Genomic DNA, 20,403 nt, shown 5'->3' with positions numbered 1-20,403 from the left:
CCCAACCTTCCTTCCGAGGAGTGGCTGGTGGGTTTGAACCGCCAGCAGTCCGGTTAGCAGGCAAGTGTCTTAGCCACTATGCTACCAGAGCTCCCTTTCCACAGTTATGCCAAGACAATTCAATAAGGAGAGAAGAGTCTTTTCAACAAGTGCTTCTGGGAGAGCTGGAACAACACATGCAAAAGAATGAAATTGGACCCCTACTTCATAGAATATGTAAGAAATGAACTTGAAATAGGTCATAGACTTTAATGTAAGAGCCAAAGCTATAACATTCTTAGATAAAAACTTGGGAATAAATCTTTATTTATTACTTCAATGGTTTCTTAGATATGACACCAAAAGCACCAACAACAACAGAAAGAAAAAAATGGTGTTCATCAAAATTAAGAACTTTTGTACTTCAAATAACAAGATCAAGAAGACACAGTCTACAAAGTGAGAGAAATTTTTGCAAACCATGTATCTGATAAATGACTTATATCTGGAGTATGGGTTTTAAAACAAACTCTTACAATGCAACAATAAAAAGACAACCCAGTTGTTCTGGTTACCTAGTGCCACTCTGACAAGAAAATACCGCAAATGGGATGGCCTTAACAAACAGGAGTTTATTCTTACAATTTGGAGGCTTTAAGTCTAAGTTCAAAGTGCCAGACTCTAAGGGCTGGGTGAAAGCCCCTCAACCTTGGGGTCCAGCTCTGCCTCCTGCTCCCAGCCCACTGGAGCTAGAGGCATTTCTTCACTCAGACAGCTGTTGGCTGCTGAGGCTGAGAAGCCCCAAGGTTGACAAGTGTGTTAGATTGGGTTCTCTAGAGTAACAAACCAGTAAAGCTCATATAGAGAAAGAAGGAGAAATTTATCTTAGGAAAATGGCTCACAAACGTATAGAAGCCAGCAAGTCCAAAGTCCCTGGAGGAAACATCGGGCTGGTGGCAGCCTTAGCTTCTGCAAGTGCAGGGGGTCGAGCAATTCAAGGCTGGCAGGCAGTACACTGGTTGTTGACTCCAACAAAAGACAAATCCAAGCTCTCCAGGCCGAGCGGTGGGCTGCTCACTCACGGAAGGTTGTAGTCAGCACACCAGGGTTCCAATCCCTCAAAGAATGTCTCTCTTCCCAGGATGTCCCTGAATATCTTGGAAGCAGGCCACACCTCTAGGGAAACTCCCCTTGGGCAGATTGGCCACTGGGAACACAGTCATCTGATCCCATCATGGGAACAACCACACAGAACTGGGGTCCAGCCAAGTTGACACACAGCTCCAACTATCACAACAAGTAAAAAGGCATAGTCCCGATGTTACCAATCCATACGGCAGGCCATTAACTTAAGTCCATTCTAAGTCCCAAGGACAGCAGAGCATAGCAGGCTGCTGAGCAACGACACAGCTACATGCAGGGTCCAAGCGTGTCAAAGGCTAGAGACCATTCTCAAAGCATCTCTTTATATACAGGAAGCAGACCACATATCCAAAGGCAGCTACTCAGCTGCTCACAGTAGATTCCACCATGGAGTTGATTACCAGTCTTATCATGGGGAATACTACCACCAGCTGCCCAGCCACTCAACCAGGCCCAGCGAAGTTGACACAGAAACATAACCACCATACCAATTTTAAAATGGACTGAAGGATTTGAATAGACATTTCTCCAAAGAAGGTATATAAGCACATAGACATTAGGGAAATGCAGATCAAAATCACAGTGAGATACTACTTTACAACTACTAGGATAGCAGTTATAAAAAGAAAATAACAAGTGTGGCAAGGATATGGAGAAAATGGAACACTCATCATTGATGGGGAAAATATCAATCATTTGGAAATCCATTTGCATTTCTTCAAAATGTTCATCATAGCATTGCCATGTGATCCAGCAGTTCCATTCCTAGGTATATATCCAAGAAAAATTAGAACACATATTCACACAAAAGCTTGTACAAGGATGTTCATTGCAACACTATTGATAATAGGCAAAAAAGACAGATAGCCCAGGTGCCTATCAGCTGATGAAAAATCAAAACGTGATATATGCATATGATGGAATATTATTCCATGATAAAAAAGAATGATGTATTGATAGAAACTACAACATGGACGAGCCTTGAAAACAATATTCTGTGTGAAAGAAGCCAGTTACAAAAGATCTCATAATGTATGATTCCATTTATATGAAATGTTCAGAGTAGGCAAACCCATAGAGACAGAAAGTAGATTTGTGGAGTGGTTACCAAGGGCTGTGAGGGGAAGGAGGTATTGTTACTAGGCTTGAGTTCCTTTTTGAAGTGATGGAAATGTTGTAACATTAGATAATGGTGGTTCTATTTACCTAGTACTCCTCTGACAAGAATATACCACAAGTGGGATGGCTTGAACAAAAAAGGAGTTTATTCTTACAATTTGGAGGCTTTAAGTCTAAGTTCAAAGTGCCAGCCTCTAGGGGCTCGGTGAAAGCCCTCAACACTGGGCTTCAGCTCTGCCTCCTGCTTCCGGCCCACTGGAGCTAGAGGCTTTTCTTTACTCAGACAGCTGCTAGCTGCTAAGACTGACAAACCCAAGGTTGACAAGTAAAAATGCACAGTCCCAATGTTACCAAACCACACAGCAGGACATTAATTTAAGTCCATAGAAAGTTCCAGGGTCGACAGAGCATGGCAGGCTGCTGAACAATGACATGGCTACATGCAGGGTTCAAGCGTGCCATAAGCTAGAGACCATTCCCCAAGGCTTCTCCTTATGTACAGGAAGCAGATGACATCTCAGCTGCTCCAGTATATTCCACCGTGGAGTTAATTACTAATCTCACCATGGAGAATAATAATAACAACATTGAGCTGCCCCGGCACTCAACCAGGCCCAGCCAAGTTGACATTCATATTAACCACCACAATGGTGATGGTTGCACAAATCTGTGAATGTGCTAAAAGCCACTGAATTGTGCACATTAAAATAGTGAATTTTATAGTGTATGAATTATATCTTAGTAAAACTGTTTTTAAAAAATCAGGTAAAAGTGGGAATTAGGATTCTATACTCTTCTGTTTCCTTTATAAGGCTTCCCTGAAGCTAAACATAAAGATCAGTGTATACCTAGAATAGCTTATGACCTTAGTTTTTCTTCAGCCATTTTTTTCTTGCTTTTTTTATTTTACTGGTAGAGACCAGAATGCTTTTGTGTTGCTGACATCAACCTTTTTTTTTTTTTTTTAATTTCTTCATCTTTTTGTAGTTGTGGAAAAGGGAACATATGGTGACCTTAAAAGAAAAATGTTCAGTTAGAAGAGATTTTAATCTTTGGCTGCTACCTTTTTAGATAGCTCACATATATGATGTTCTTGTATGTATGTATATAAACTACCAACATAGGGAAGACTTGAGTGTCTAGTTAAAATTTCAGATCTGCAGAGACTTTTAGTGGAGGTGAAAATGCCTCTTCTGTGAAACCGTAGATTTGTTTAGTGGCAAAATGTTTTATTTTTGCTTTTCTCTTTAAAGAAAAATCTCACAATTCTTTTTAAAACTACTTCTTCCATTTTCCAAAGTCTAAGAACCTTTTTTAAAGACCATGTGATGTCAGTATTTGTTCAACCTTTTGGGAATTTGGTCAGCATATACGTATGTATTTTTTAAAAAGTGTCTGTCAAGTGGAGTCAGTTCTAACTCATAGTGACCCCATGTGTTTCAGAGTAGAATTTCAGCCCATAGGATTTTCAATGACTGATCTTTCAGAAGTAGACTGTCAGGACTTTCTTCTGAGGTGCCTCAGGGTAGAGTCAAACCACCAACCTTTCAGGTAATAGCACAGGGCTTACGCATTTGTGCTACCCAGGGACTCTATACATATGTATGACACATATAAAGTTGCTATTACAGTCCATGAAGTTGTGGTCATGGTCTATACTCGGTGTTCTACTTGTTGTTGTTGTTAAATGCCGTCAAGTCGGCCCTGACTCATAGCGACCCCTCCTTGGGTTTCCGAGGCAGTATCACTACGGAAGTAGGATTGCCTAACCTTCCTTCCGAGGAGTGGCCGGGGGGGTTTGAACCACCAGCCTTCTGGTTAGCAGTCAAGTGCCTTAGGTACTATGCTACCAGAACTCCTAAGTAAAATGAAAAACCTACATACTGGCATTGCTCTTGTAATATTGATTTAGAAGAAAAGGTTGCAGTCCATGTTGAAATCTCCTTAGCAATCTTAGCTGGCAGCCTCTGGCCTTTTAAGATGTTTCCACATGAGTGGTGCCACACCTTCTACAAAGACAGGCGTGCTGTGGAACATGCTTTGGATGCTGTGGGGCTTTGCCAGAAGCCTGTTGCCAAGGAATGTGTTTATGGTTTAGGATCCAAGGGCTGGTAACTGGCAGACCTCTTGAGAAAATGGTTTCTTTTCCTGTCCTTCTCACCTATCACCTTTGCTGCTTGCAGGAAGATCTGCCTGCACTGCAAGTGTCCACAGGAGGAGCACATGGTGACAGTGATGCCGCTGGAGATGGAGAAGACTGTCAGTAAACTCATGTTTGACTTCCAGAGGAATTCGACCTCGGATGACGACTCAGGCTGCGCCTTGGAAGAGTATGCCTGGGTCCCGCCGGGTCTGAAGCCTGAACAGGTACCATTCTGGATGTGAGGGTGACTGTGGTTTTGGCTTTTACCTCTATCTTGCCAGTCCTTCCTCATTCCACTGTAGAAGGAAGAGTTGACTTTGCTGATTCAGAAAGTGGTTGAGGCTGAATGGGTTGAAGATGTCAGGAGCCCCAGTGGGAAATGGGGAAGAGAAATGAAACTGAGTGTTGAGTGGACCATTGCTAATTCATTCTGTGTTGCCATTCTTAACTGTTAACAGAGGATTGCCTAGAAAGTTCTCAGAACCTTTTACTTTGAAACATTAAACAGCAAAGCTTTATATTTGGGAGAGGTGGAGGGGGAGCTCTGCTTTGGCCATAAATCTTAATGTGATGATTCTTTGAAAAGGAGAGTGAGGAAGTGTGGATTTGCTTTATTCTTCTCAGTGATACCTGCTGTGTTTAAATATGAAGTTTGAGCTTACTTTATGAAGAAAGACATTGGCATTTCCTGAAATATTCTGGCACTACCCAGAGGCTGTAAATACTGTTGGCTCGATTAGAAGGACTTGGTTTCTTTCTGTTTTGCTGCATTTTCATCAGTGATATACAGCCTCTGCTTTGCATCTCTTGACACTTGCAATTTTTTTTCTTCCTCCAGCCCTTACGTTGGTTTAGAAGCAGCTCTGTAAAGCTGGGTATTTTTATAATCTTCCCCATGAGCCTTTGAGAGAGAATAGAATCTTAAGCTTTTGACCCACAATTGCCTTTCTCTGACACATAAAATTTATTTCTCTGGAGATCTCTTCTCTATCTGACAGAATGTTTTGAAGCTTAAACAGCCATGACATTTTAAGTCAAAAACTTCAGGTGTGGTAATGCTGTTAGAAAAAAAGCTCTTATAATTAAGGAGACCTAAGAATTCACTAACGACTTTAGGAAACCTGATTTCCCTTTGATGAACCATTTCTCATTTTTTTCTTCTTCCAATATGGAGGTCACAAGTTGGCACATAAAATTGGACACACTGGTTTTGAATTTGTTTTGCCAGCAACAATTTTTTTTTTCAATTTTAATTTTAAATTGTCATTTTCTACTCATATTTAAAAATAATACATTTTCATTTAATATTTAATTTATATGTTAAAAATTTGAGGATCTTGGCAATTCTGAAATGTCATTTCTGCAAGAATATAATCAGCAGGAGCTGAGTGCTAACAGTTCCTTTAAGACAAAATTTGAACTTGGCAAGTCACCTCAGTGTCTACTACACCTTCTTCATCCGTTTGTGTCACCTTCCTGAGCCCTATAGGCATTGCAGTTTTGTGATCCATGTTCTAATTCTTAATACATGCAAAATATGTCAAAATAGAAACATTCAAAGAAAGTTTTCCATGAGAATTGAGGGTAGAGTTCAGTGTTGAGATACTATGTTAGGATATTAGCAGGAAGAACACTTTCTCCCAGTTTGTAGGTTGTGGTTATATTTTTCTTTCCCCTTGTTTCATTGAGGATTGTGGTATTGAAGAATTCATTTAAGAAAAATGAAAGTATTTGATTGAATTTTTCTGGAAACTGAAATGAGGTGGTGGATGATTGAGTATCCTTATTCAGCATGGCCATTCTATAGCCAGTACTTGAGAGAGTTATTCACACCTAGATACATTTGTGAGCTTCTTTCATTTTCTTGCTAACCTCATTTACAGCAACATCTAAGAAACTCATCTTTCTTTTGTTCACCTAGAGGATGTTGCTTCCTGCTAAACTGAGCCCTGAATTCTCCAAGTTAAGCTATTTGCAGATCCCGGCATACATAGATTCTTTTCTAAGACCATTAAACATCATTCCGTGATGTTCAGATTTAGATCAAATGTTCTACTCATTTCGACTCAAGAGAACAGACAGTTGTAGAAGCTGAGAGTTTTGATTGAATTTACCAAATCCAAAAGTGAATGTTTATGGTATTTTGGGAGGACCCTTGGTCGTGCAAATGGTTAAGTGCTCAGCTGGTAACTGAAAGGTTGGAGGTTCAAGTCCACCCAAAAATGCCTTGGAAGAAAGGTCTGGCAATATGCTTCCAAAAAATCAGCCATTGACTACACTGTGGAGTGTGGTTCTACTCTAATGCTCCGTGGGGTTGCCATGAGTCACAAGTGACTCAGTGGTTTGTTTATTTTTTTTTAATGGTGTTTTGGAGGCCACTTGGCCCATTCATAGTGTCTTTGGAAATTATAGAACTAAATTTCCTTTGACTTTTTTTAAAAAACATTTTATTGTGATTAGAGTGAAAATTTACAAAGCAGATTCATTTTACATTCAACAGTTAATACACATATTGTTTTGTGACACTGGTTACATTCCCCACAGTGTAGCAGCCCACCTCCCACTTCTTACCTGTGGTTACTCTTTCCCTGTGTCCTTTTTGCTTATGCATTCCTGCCTCCCTGTGCAAATGCTGCCCTTCTGATCTACTGTGGTTGATTGTTCTAAGGAGTGTATCTCCCTGGTGTAGTTCAATTAATGGTATTAAGCAAGTGGCTTGAATTTGTACTGAATGAAAAGATATTCTGTTGTTCTTTAGAGTAAAGAGGGATCATTCTCCCTATTCCCTACCCCTACTCAAACCTATATGACTCAGATGATTGCAAAGCAAAATTTCCCTCCAGAGAATGTCTCTACAAGCTAGTCAAGGGCTCTAGCCCTGGTGGCATAGTGCCCAAGGTGTATGACTGCTAACCAGAAGGCTGGCAATTCGAACCCACCAGCCACTCCTTGGAAGGAAGATTGTGCAATCTACTTCTGTAGAGATACCTCCTTGGAAACCCAAGGAGGGGTCTCTATGAGTTGAATCTGTTTGACAGCAGTGAGTTTGGTTTGGTTCTTGGTATACTTGCCTAATAAAATAGGAGTTCACTCTAAAGGTATTTGAAGGCATCATGTTGTATAAAAGAAATGGGCTTCAAATTTTAAAATTCTAAGTTCTTTTAAAGTCTGTTACTTAGGTGTACTTGTTGTGTTGTTGTTGTTGTAAGGTGCCATTGAGTCAGTTCTAACTCATAGTGACCCTCTGTACAACAGAACAAAGCATTGCCTAGCCCTGCTCCATCCTCAGAGTCGTTGCTATGTGCAAGCCCATTGTTGCAGCCTTTGTGTCAGTCCATCTCATTGAGGGTCTTCCTCTTTTTCACTGACCTAAAAACTAATACTGGTCTAAATTGGAAAAATCCAAGTCCCTAAAGGCATTTCACTAATAAAAATTCTGATGTTTAATATCATGTTCGTTGTCCCTGATTTGAGGAAAACCATTTTTCCATCAAGAGAAATTATAGTGAACATTAAAATGCTTTGTGCTAAAGGCAAAATATTAAAGCCTAGTTAGGGTTGAGAGTAATGGTGCTTTCATTTTTATTAGAAACCTTTCATTTCACTCCCTCATCATGGGGTTGGTAATATACCTTTAGGTGACACTTTGTATTATTCTATTTCTTCTGAGAAATGCTTTCAATTAAATATAATGCAGATGAAAGTCACTTCTCATTTATGGAGGACTTCTTGAATATGATCATTTAATTTCACAAGCAGTCACTTGCCCCAAAACCCAACTTTTTAAAAAACTGTGAAAAATGATAAACAGATACTGCCAGAAAGGAAAGGCATTTATCTTGCATTTTCTGACAAGTGGACTGAAAACTAATCAGAAAAGTTCTTCGGATCCTTTGCTTTTGCTCACTCCACATAAAGTGTTTCATGCCATCCAGAGAGCCCAGGGTAGAGGAGAACTGGATTCTGCCCCTGACTCACCATCTAAAATTATCTCCAGTTTCAGTTCGACATCAAACCATTAATAGTGTGTGCCTATCTCCTAGAGTCCTTACGGTGGTACATCTATAGTAGATAATGCTTCAGGAAGAATTTGGAAAACATTTAACAAGCTATTTAAAAAAAAAAAAAAAGAAAGAAAGAAACTGCCCCTGCAGCCACCAATATGGAAACTTTATACCGAGTCCCGTTCTTAATGCTCGAATGCCCCAACCTGAAGCTGAAGAAGCCACCCTGGGTGCACATGGCATCAGCCATGACGGTATACACTCTGGTGGCGGTGTCTTACTTCCTTATCACCGGAGGAATAATTTATGATGTTATTGTGGAACCCCCAAGTGTTGGCTCTGTGACTGATGAACATGGGCATCAGAGGCTAGTAGCTTTCTTAGCCTACAGCATAAATGGACAATATATTAGGGAAGGACTCTAATTACAATGGGAGGTTTAGGTTTCATAATCCTGGAACAATCCAATGCACCAAACATTCCAAAACTCAACAAATTCCTTCTTCTATTCGTTGGATTCATCTATATCCTATTGAGGGTTTTTTTTTTTTTTTTTTTTTAAGTGGCTAGAGTATTCATGAGAATGAAACTACCAGGCTATCTGATGTGTTAGAATGCCTTTTGAAAAAATTTCAGTGGATGCTGGATTTGCTTCTGTTAATGAGGTTCTAAAGGCTGTACCAATCCTCGAATATGCAATGTGAGAAGGATGAAAAGCATTGGAGAGAAGAATCTAATAAAAACATAGGAAGCTTAGACTAGGCTATCTTGGTACTATCAGAGACAAGCTTATCACAGTATTTTTTTGCTGCAGACCTGCACTGACGTACCAGCAGTGTCAAGTGCCATTTTCTTCTTAGTTGTTCATTTCTAAAAGAAAGTGTGCTCCATTTCTACAATTACAATGTTGAATAAAGTGATTATTTTTTATAGCCCCTTAACATTTATTGGAGATGGGATTTCTGATATTCAAACTTTAATCTTAAGTCAAGGAGCACGATTCCATAGGCTGAGAACTCTGGACAACTGATCAGCTTTACCTATGGTGCTTCAGGTTCAAACAGTGTATGACAGTACGTTATTTCAGATACGTAAGACTGTTTCCTGAACAATAAGATGTATTGTTGTTATGTGCCATCGAGTTGGACCCAACTCATAGAGACCCCTCCTTGGGTTTCCGAGGCAGTATCACTACGGAAGTAGATTGCCCAACCTTCCTTCCGAATAAGATTTATTAAAGGAGCAGAAATAAGTGATTTTTCTAATTTGAAAACTAGGCAAATGGTAGCAGGACTTCTCTGTTGTGGAGGGCTGGTTTGTGCCTTGTAGAATGTTAAGCAGCCTCCCTATCTCTAACCACTACAACCAAAAATTGAGTTACAACAACCAAAAATGTCTCTAGACATTACCATATGCCCCTGGCAGAGAAGGGGGAGACAACCCAGTTAAAAACCACTGAGTAACTGCCATGTTATTTCTCCCAAACCTAGAGGATCTGTCAGCAAGATTATTTTTTGTCAAGACAGAAAGAAGAACACTGCTCCACTTTGGTTCAGCACTCACTGCTAGGCAAAAGGTTGGTGATTCTAACTCGCCAGCCACTCTGTGGGAGAAAAAGCCTGGCAAAAAAAGCCTGGCAATCTTCTCCCATAAAGATCTAAAAAAAAAAAAAAAATCACTGCCATTGAGTCATTTATGACTCCTAGCGACCACTATTGGGTTTCTGAGACTATAAATATTTATGGAAGTAGATGACTCAGTCTTCTTTCTGTGGAGCAACTGGTGGGTTTAAACCACTGACCTCCAGTTAGCAGTCAAGTGCCTTATCCACTATATCACCAGAGCTCCTTCTCATAAATATTACAGCCTAGGAATCCCTGTGGGGCAGTTCTACTCTGTCTTATAGGATTGTTGTGAGTCGGAATCAACTGGATGGCACACAGCAAGACAAAAATGGATGATGATTCAGCAAACATTTTCTGAGCCCCCACCATATTCAAGTACCAGAATAGCAGCTACTGCCTTGCAAGGTGGTCAAATACTGAGCATTTAGAAAGATGGTAGTCCCATGCTTTGTGATCCCATGCTGCTTGAGCAGAGGCTGTTGCGCTCCAAGACAGATCATGTCATCCCTGCTATGTCAAAGCAAGAATAGAAATGGTATGAGAAGTCAGTGGGGGATCATCATTTTTTTCTCCAAAACAGAAATAGCCTTTCCTTCATGAGTAAAGAAAAGACATAAACCCACTGGCATCAAGTTGATTCTGACTCATAGTGACCCTATAGGACAGAGTAGAACTGTCCCATAGGGATTCCTTGGCTGTAATCTTTATGGAAGCAGACTGCCTCAGCTTTTTCCTGTGGAGCAGCTGGGTGCTTTGAAACACTAACCTTTTGGTTAGTACCCACATGCTTTAACCACTATGCCACCAGAGCTCCTTCAAGGCAAGCCATGCTCACTGAAAAAAAGGAAAAGAATAGAACATTTGGAAACACTTATGAAAGCAAATAAAAGTCACTTATAATTCCAGTAACCAAGGGATTGTGTGTGTGTGTATGTACAAATATCTCTCGTATGGGGTACATTTCTAGTTTGTGCTTGCTTGCTTTTTGTTTTATTTATTTATTTGGACAATAAGGTGATCATCTTGTCTGCTTACCTTGATTTCTTTTTTCACATAAGGTATTGTGAACACAGTATACTTAGACCTAGTTCATCTTTTGTGTCCCCCCCCCCACTTTTATTATGGTGAAAACATACACAACAAGACATACACCAGCATAACAACCTCCCCATGTACAGCTCAGGGACATTGATGACATTTTTCATGTTGTACCACCATTGTTGCTATCCTTTTCCTAAATATTCCACCACCATTAGCAAAAGCTCAATGCCCTGCAAACAAAAGCTTCCCCTTTTCCCCCTCACTCCTATCCCTGGTAACCACTAATAATCTCCCCCACAACCTGTCTAGGAATTTAGCCTCCCCTCCTTTCCTATCCCTGGTAACCTACGAAGACAAGCTTCCTTTTATGTATAAACCTTTCCTTGACTTTTTACAGTAGTGGACTAATACACTATTTGTCCTTCTGTGATTGACTTATCATAATGTCCTCCGAGTTCATCCACATTGTCTGGTGTTTTGCAGATTGTACATTATTCGTTAGGGTTGCATAGTATTTCATTGTGTCTGTGTATGTACCATAGTTTGGTTATCCATTCTTCTGTTGATAGGCACCTAGGTTGTTTCCATCTTTTTGCTGTTGTAAATAGTGCTACAATGAACACGGTGTGCATATATCTGTTCTTCTCCTGGCTCTCATTTCTTTAAGATATATACCTAGTAATGGGATTGCTGGATCAAATGGTATTTCTAATTCCAAGTATTTAAGGAATCACCATTCTGATTTCCACAGTGGTTATATCATCTTACAGTCCCACCAGCAGTGTATGAGAGTCCCAATCTCTCCACATCATTGACAGCATTTGTTATTTTCTCTCTTATTGACCAGTTCTTGTTTTATAATGGTTGTATAGTTTTTCATGCATGGTATCTGACCTAGAGTGGCACTGCTCACCACTAGGGCACCAGTTGCCATCAACTCCAACTCATGGGAACCCCACAACTGTGCTCCATAGGGTTTCCTGTGGCTGATGTTTTGAAAATAGCTCACCAGGCCTTTTTTCAAGGTGTCTTTGGGTAGACTCAAACCACTAACCTCCTATTAGTAGTGATAAATTTATAGTAGAGATTTATATTATGTTTATATTATGGTGATAAACTTATAGTAGACAATGCTTCAGGAAGAATTTGGAATCGGTTAGCAGCTGAGTTCATTAATCATTTGCATCACCCAAGGATTGTAATTGTCAAAATGATGCGGGGGGGACTAGACTAACATTTTAATGAGCAGGTGTAGAGAGACTGATCATCCAAAAAAGTACCAAAGGGTCATGCACAGAGGAGAACTGATCTATCCAAAATGCCAAAACCACCACCACAGAGTAGTACTGAGCTGAAGGCTTATTTTTGAATATATCCATTGTTGCCAGTGTCCTGCCATATTATATAAGGCAACAACAGCCAACCTTATGCATCCTGTGCACTTGTCTGCTCCTCTCCCAAAGAAGAATTCCTGGAGGTGGAGTGGCCACATGTAAACCTTTTTAAGGCATTTGCTTCATTATGCCACACTACCCTCCAGAAAGCTTGTAACTTGTATGTTCTCTGAGTGGCTAAGCTTCACTGGGTACTCATGGATATGGTTTATCTGTTAGTTCTCCTACTCACTACTCAGTAAAAATCTGAAGAGACCATCAAATTGCTTCTCCTAAGTGAATGTCCTTTTTGTCGATGTTTTATATACTCCAAATATCTATGGAGGGTTCTCAAATAGGAATGGCCCTACATCCTTACTCTCCAAATGTTAGTAATTTCACCTTGACTTTAACTGTGTCCTTGCACATATAGAGTGGTGTATTTATTTACTAGGGCTGCTGTGTGTCGTATCAGATGCCGTGTGACTTAAAACAACAGAAGTTTATTCTCTCACACTTCTGGAAGCCAGAAGTCCAAAATCAGGGTGACAGCCACACTGCTTCCCTTTGGAGACTCTACGAGAGAATGTGTTCCATGCCTCTGTCCTAGCTTCCAGTGGGTATTGGCCATTCTTGACATGCCTTGGCTTGTAGATGCATCACTTTAATCCCTGCCTCTATCATCACTTGGCATCCTCCCTGTGTGTCTCTGTGTCTTTACATAACCTTTTGATAAGGATGCCAAACATTGGATTTAAGGCCTACCCTAATCCAGTATAAGGAGTTCTGGTGGCGTAGCGCCTGAGGCATCTGACTGGTAACCAGAAGGTTGGCGATTGAAACCCGCCAGCCACTCCATGGAAGGAAGACTGGGCAATCTACTTCCGTAAAGATTTACTGCCTCAAAAACCCAAAACTGAACTAAACCAAACTCAGTGCCATCGAGTCAGATCCAACTCATAGAGACCCCTCCTTGGATTTCCGAGAAAGTGTCACTACAGAAGTGATTGCTTGATCTTCCTTCCAAGGAGTGCCTGGTGAGTTTGAACTGCCAGGCTTCTGGTTAGCAGTCAAATGCCTTAGGCACTAAGCCACCAGAGCTCCTCAGAAACTCAAAGGGGATTGCTATGAGTTGGAATCGAGTCAATGGCAGTGACTTTGGGTTTTTTAGAATCCAGTATGATGTCATTTTAACTAATCTAAAAAGACCCTATTTCCAATTAAGTAACATTCTCAGGTACAAGATGGATGTGAGTTTGATAGGTACACTGTTCGACCCAGTACAGATGGTGATTTGATTATCTAGAACACTCAATTTCCATTTCAAATAATAGCCAGAAGGATAAAGAGTAGGTAACAGGAGTGATTGCCCAAATTTTGACTTTCCAAGCATGCAACCAAATGTGGCAAAGATAGATGATCCAATACTACCTAGAGACTGCAGTGAATTAGTTGTTTTTGAGCCCTGTGAAACTGTAAACTCTTCTACTGGAAGTGCATGAAATTGTCTTTGTGACTATTTAGTGACTGTTACTCATCCATCAGATGTCAGATCCCTGACCACCCTCTTTCCCCACAAATACAAGATTAGTTCCCCAGTTACATGCTTTTTAATGACCCTTATAATTTTCCTTATTAGCACTTAATCAGACTTGCAATTGGATAATTATTGGTGTAATTATTTGTCTTAATACTTGGCTATCCAACTTTGTTTTCTTTTCTTAAAATTTTATTGTGATTTGGGTGAAAGTTTACAGAGCAAATTCATTTTCCATACAGTAGCCATTTGCTTTGAGATCTAGAAGGGCAGGGATATTATCTATTCATGTTAATGGATAATGTGCTTGTCTTGGCTGCTAACTGGAAGTTTTGAGGTTCAAGTCCACCCAGAGATACCGTGCAAGAAAAGCCTGGCTGCATATTTCTGAAAAATCAGTCATTGAAAACCGTGTGGAGCCTAGTATGACTGTGACAAACATGGGATCACCAAGAGTTAGAACTGACTAGATAGCAGTTGTTTTTTTATGAAGAAAATAAATAAAACAGCTTCTGTGGTAATGTATGTGGGCTGGGGTGTTGGAGGGATTGGATAATTTAGATTCATTGTTCCGGGAAGGCCTCTCTAGGGAGGTGATATCTGAGCTGCTACTGGATGACATGAAGAATCCTGCTATGCAAAGATCAGTCTTGTTGCACAAGCTAAAGCATTTATTTGAGTGAAGCTCAGAAGTTAAATGAAATCAGCACCAACTTTATGTCAGCACATAGAATTTGAGAAGAGTGTTAAAGTACATTGTTAGGGATGAAATTATATCCCCAAAAATTATGTAGTCTAATTCCTAACTTCCGTACCTATGGTTAAAGAGCTCTGGTGGTGTAGTGAGTAAGGCATTTGGCTGCTAACCAAAAGGTCGGTGTCTTAAACCCACCAGCTACTCTGCAAAAGAAGGATGGCACAGTCTGATTATGTAAAGATTTCAACCTTGAAAACCCACTGGGGCTCGCTATGAGTTAGAATAGACTCCATGGCAGTGAGGTTTTTCTGTTTTGTTTTGTTTAATGCCTTTGGTTATAAGCCCATTTGGGAATTGGGATTTTTGTTATGTTAATGAGGCAGGATTAGTATAGGATATATCTTGAGTCAACTTCTTTTGACATCTAAAAGAGATTAAACAAGCAAGCAAGAAAAGCAGAGATGGGGGAAGAGAGATGCCAAGCCACATAAAGATCACCCAGGAGCAGAAGTTCAAAGAGACAAGGACCTTCTTCCAGAGCTGACAGAGAGAGAAAGCCTTCCTTTAGAGCTGGCACCCTGAATTCGGACTTCTAAGCTCTAAATTGTGGGAAGATAAATTTCTGTTTGTTAAAGCCATCCATTTGTGGTATTTCTGTTATAGCAGCACTGGATAAGTAAGACAGACATTTTAGGGAGAAATGAGTAGAGTCTGTGCAACCTCCAGCTCTTCCCAAGGCATCCATAGATGTGAGAGGTCTAGGAAGTTCCACTGCCATGCTTGGCCCTGGGAGATCAAAGGAACCCTCATCACCCATCACCTAGGTGTTTCTTCCTGCAGGTGGAGAGATAAGGCAACAGAGACACCTGATTAGAGGTGAGTAGAAAGGTATCAAGAAGCACCTTAAAAAACCCCAACTTGTTGCTATTAAGTCACTTCTGATTCATGATTGAATCTGTCATCCCACGAGTTACGGAGTAGAACTGTTCCTAGGGTTTTCTTGGCTGTAATCTTTACAGAAGGAGATCACTAGGCTTTTTTCCATGGTGCTGTTGAGTGGATTTGAACCACCAACTTTTAGGTTAATAAATGAGAGCAAACAGTATGTACCACCCAGAGACCTTTCAGGTATTCTGCATGCTTTTGTTTATGTCAGTCTCTTTATCAGGGAGCCCCGGTGGAATAGTGGTTAAAGCATTTAGCTTCTACCCATAAGATCTGTGGTTCGAACCTATCAGCCACTCCACAGGAGAAAGATGTGGCAGTCTGTTATACAGATTATATCCTTGGATACCCTATGGCATAGGTCTGCTCTGTCCTGTTGGGTTGCTATGAATTGGAATGGATTTGATGGCAGTCGGTTTGGATTTTTTTTTTTTTTTTCATTGTTGTCATTTGGGTGAAAGTTTACAGAACAAATTCACTTTCCATACAGCAGTTCACATACACTTTGTCTCATGACATTGACTACAATATACCACAATGCAACAGCTCCCCTTCCACTTCCTTCCCATAGATACCTCTTCCTTGTATCTTTCCCTCCAGGCACTCCTGCCCTCTGAACTGTCTCCCTGTGCATACACAACCCTTCTATTCTCCCATGATTGATCACTCCAAGGAGTATATCTACCTAGTGCAAATGTTCACCTGGAAGCCACAGGTGTAGGCTCAATTGCAGACCTGAAGGGCAGCTAGGGGCCATAGTCTCAGTAGTTCCACCAGGCTCTATCAGATCAGCAAACCTGGTTCCCCCCCTTTTTTTTTTTTAATGATTTTAAGTTTTGTTCCTCATTGTTCTCCCACTCTGTCCAAGATCTCCTACATAGATCCCCCTCCAAGTGGTTGACAGTAGTAGCCGGGAACCATCTAGTTTTTCTGGTCTCATAGTCGTATAGGCTGCTGGTCGTGTGGTATACCAGTTGCTTGGACTAATTGTTTCCATGAATCTTTGGTTTTCTTCATTCTTCTTTGCTTTGGGTGAGGAGAGACCCATCATTGCATCTAGATGGCTGCTTGCACTCTTTTAAGATCCCAGTTGCTACTTGCCAAAGTAGGAGGTAGAACAGTGTTTTGTGTAGTATGTTATACTAATTGAACTTGATGTCCCCTGCAACTACTGAGCCCACAGGTTCAACTACTCACTCACTCTGGGTAGCTGGCTGTGGCCAATAAGTGATTACAACCTTGTCTCTTGTGAGCTCTAATATACACCTGGGAATTCTTACAGAACATACCAATACACTTGTAGAAACATTGTCTGCCAACCCTATACATGGTCTTGGGCACACTCCCTACTTTATAGACATACCTAATAGTTCAGTCTGTCCACCCATTTATCCACCCATATATCCATGTTTACCTTCACTGACAACATAGTACTGTATGTGCAAAAGGGTTCATCTTTGTTGTTTGTACTTCCCATGTACCTCTTACATCTTCCTCTTCCTCAATGCCACCATGTTGATCACTCACATTTATTGGGTACATTGCCCTTCTCTTCACCCAAATCAATACTTGTCTCTACCTATCTAACAATTTCCCTACCCTACCCTTCCTCCCCTGGTAACCAACAAAAAAAAAATTTCCTTCCATATATAACCTTTTCTTGACTTTTTTACAATAATGGACTAATACAATATTTGTCCTTCTGTGATTGACTTATTTCACTCAGCATAATGCCCTCCAAGTTCATCCATGTTATGTGTATTTTACAGATTCTATGTTATTCTTTAAAGTTACATAGTATTCCATTTTGTGTATGTACTGTAGTTTGGTTATCTATTCCTCAGTTGATGGACACCTAGGTTGTTTCCATCTTTTTGCTATTGTAAATAGTGCTGTGATGAATATGGATGTCCATATGTCTGTTCTTGGTCCTCACTCTTACTTCTTTAGGACGTATACCTAGTAATAGAAGGCTGGGTCCAATGGTATTTCTAATTCCAACTTTTTAAGGAAGGGTTTGGATGTTTTTTGTTTTTTAACCCTTCCTTTGTCATCTGCCCATCCTTCTATAACATGAACCTGTTGGAGGAAGACATACATTTTCCTATTCACCAGTGTGTGCTCAGTGCCTAAAATAATTACTAGCACATAATAAACAATCTACATTTAGTCCTTGCTACAAAGTCTTCTATTTTCACCATGAAAAACAGAGAATCAGGAACTTTCCCAGGATGCCACATTTAGCAAAGGACAGAGCCAGGATCTACACCTGAGCTGTCAGTCTGTCTTCAGTGCCCATTTGGACTCTTCCTTCTCCAGCCCTGCCCCTTCCATGGTGCTCCACCTAAGCTATCAGATCCAAGGAAGCCAACTTGGTGTGTGTGTCACACAATGCTCTTTTATTCTGAGGGGCGGGAAATGGCTCCTAAAATCCTATTGATCTTGATGACTAAGGGATTCATCTTTTCCCCACCTCCAGTTTTCCTCATCACTTCAGGAAGCAGGAAGCAGCGTGGCTTTCCCTTCAAGGGTTTGCTTTCACCGTCAACAGTCTCTGTTTATCTTTAGCTTTTTTTTATCCTCCTCCATTCTGGCTAGGAGCCCACATGGTGAAAACCACATTTACTCTACTCACTCCTGGAGTCCTCATGTTCCCGGTACAATATCATCTACCTAGGTACTTAGCAGTGGCATTCATTCATTTAGCAAATGTTGGCTGAGCACCAACTGTATGCCAGGCACTTTTCTAGGCACAGATACTTAGTTGAATGGGAATATAGGCATGAGCAAACAAATATATCTACCTTCATGGAGTTGATATTCTAGTGCAGGATACAGACAAATTAAAGAATGAACAAGATATTTCCAAAGAGTGACATGTGCTGGGAAAGTAGTAAAAAGGAGTGATGCGATTTTATAGCAGGAATCAGCAAACCTGGTCTATAAAGAGGCCAAGAGTAAATGTTTTAAGACTTTCAGAGCCATCAGTCTGTGCTACAATTTACGAGCTTAAAGCATTCATTATTTAAAAAAAAAAAAAATGTTCAGTCAATTCTGATTCTTGGTCACCCCATATGTGTAGAGTATAACTAACTGTTCCCTAGGATTTTCCAAGGCTATGACCTTTCTTCTTCTTTTTTTCTTTTCCTCCTTTTTATTTATTTTTTTTCATTTTTTCAGTGTTCCCTCTTCTACCCTCCCACTCATGGTAACCAACAAAGAAAGTTTCCTTACATATATAAAACTTTCCTTGACTTTTTACAATAATAAACTAATGTAACATTTGTCCTTCTATGATTGACTTCACTCAGTATAATGTCTTCCAAGTTCATCCATGTTCTGCAGCGTTTTGCAGATTCTACATTATTCATAAGTGTTGCGTAGTGTTCCATTGTGTGTACATAGCACAGTTTGGTTATCCGTTCTTCTGTTGATGGGTGCCTAGGTCGTTTCCATCTTTTTGCTATTGTAAATAGTGCTGCAATGAACATGGGTGTACTTATATCTGTTGTTGTCTTGGCTCCTACTTCTTTAGGATATATACCTAGTAATGGGATTGCTGGATCAAATGATATTTCTAATTCCAAGTTTTTAAGGAATCACCATTCTGATTTCCACAGTGTTTATATCATCTTACAGTCCCACCAGCAAAGCTATGACCTTTTGAAGCAGATTCCCAGGTCTGTCTTCCAAGGTGACCCTGTGTGGGTTTGAACCACCAACCTTTCATGTAATAGTCAAGTACTTAACTGTTTATGCCACCTGGGGACTCCTCTAGTCAACCTGGTGCCATGGTTTTCAAAGTATGTTTTCCGTACCAGAGGCACTAATATCAACTGGGAACTTGTTAAAATATAGACTCTTATGCCCTTCCCCAGCTATATTGAATCAGAAACTCTATTGGTGGGGCTTACCAGTCTGTTCTAACAAATATAGGTGTTTATGATACATGTTAAAATCTGAGAAGTTGGGTAATGGAAAAACCACAGTGTCAGGAATATCTGGGGTAATACCTTGCCTGTACCAGTTATTAGCTATAAAACCTTGGGTGCCTTGAGCATCATTTTTCTTTGCTGTAAATTAGGAAGGCTTATGCTCAAGTCTAGCATAGCTGGGAAGAAAAATGAATTAATCTATGCAAAGAGCCTAGGTGATTGCTAACACATAATACCAATTGTGGTCAAGTCCATTCTAACTTATGGGGACCCCATGTGCAACAGAGTAGAACTGCTATGTAGGGTTTTCTTGGCTGTTATCTTTATAGAAGCAGATTTCCAGGCCTTTCTTTGTGGTGCCTCTGGGTCAGTTCAAGCCACCAACCATTAGTAGATAAGTGTAAATCTTTTGCACCACCCATGGACTCCTGACACGTAACGGGTCCTCATAAAATGGCAGCTGCTGCCATCACTACCATCATTATTTGAGTCTTCAAGACAATGAAGCAGATTTGTGAGTGGATAGTGACAGAGCATGAATCCCAGAAACTGACCCTGTTTCACCCCAGTTCCTGATTGAGTTGCCTTGCTTATCACCTGAATATGAGCATATTTGCTAAAGGAGAAATGAAGATGCTGTTAAGTCCTTTCACTGCTCTGCTTCCGCAGCCTGCTCCTTGGCCTCTTAACTTAGAAGACACTCTGATCCCTGTCACTGCTGGACCATGAATCTTCCATCTGTGACTGGGGTGACAGTGCCAGGCACCCAACTTTACAATTCACTTTCCAGCTATTGACACTTTTTTTTTTTTGAAAAGGTGAAGCTGTTTTGATTTTTTTTTTTTTTTTTTTTTTGGTGAAG

General features: G+C 40.4%; 1 protein-coding gene across 1 annotated transcript in view; it reads left to right on the top strand.

The window, feature by feature from the left end:
- The first annotated feature begins 4,428 nt into the window (after positions 1 to 4,428).
- PRICKLE2 (prickle planar cell polarity protein 2) overlaps positions 4,429 to 20,403 on the top strand; it is a 114,567-nt gene continuing 98,592 nt past the window's right edge. The window contains exon 1 of the mRNA XM_007948080.2: positions 4,429 to 4,608. Coding sequence (XP_007946271.1) covers positions 4,465 to 4,608 — 144 coding nt within the window. The 5' untranslated portion in view covers positions 4,429 to 4,464. The remainder of the gene's footprint in view (positions 4,609 to 20,403) is intronic.

The sequence above is a fragment of the Orycteropus afer genome, unplaced genomic scaffold (genome assembly GCF_000298275.1).
Source record: "Orycteropus afer afer isolate SDZICR_OR568_19922 unplaced genomic scaffold, OryAfe1.0 scaffold00201, whole genome shotgun sequence".
NCBI classification, from domain to species: domain Eukaryota; kingdom Metazoa; phylum Chordata; class Mammalia; order Tubulidentata; family Orycteropodidae; genus Orycteropus; species Orycteropus afer.
This window is presented reverse-complemented; position numbering and strand designations above follow the sequence as displayed.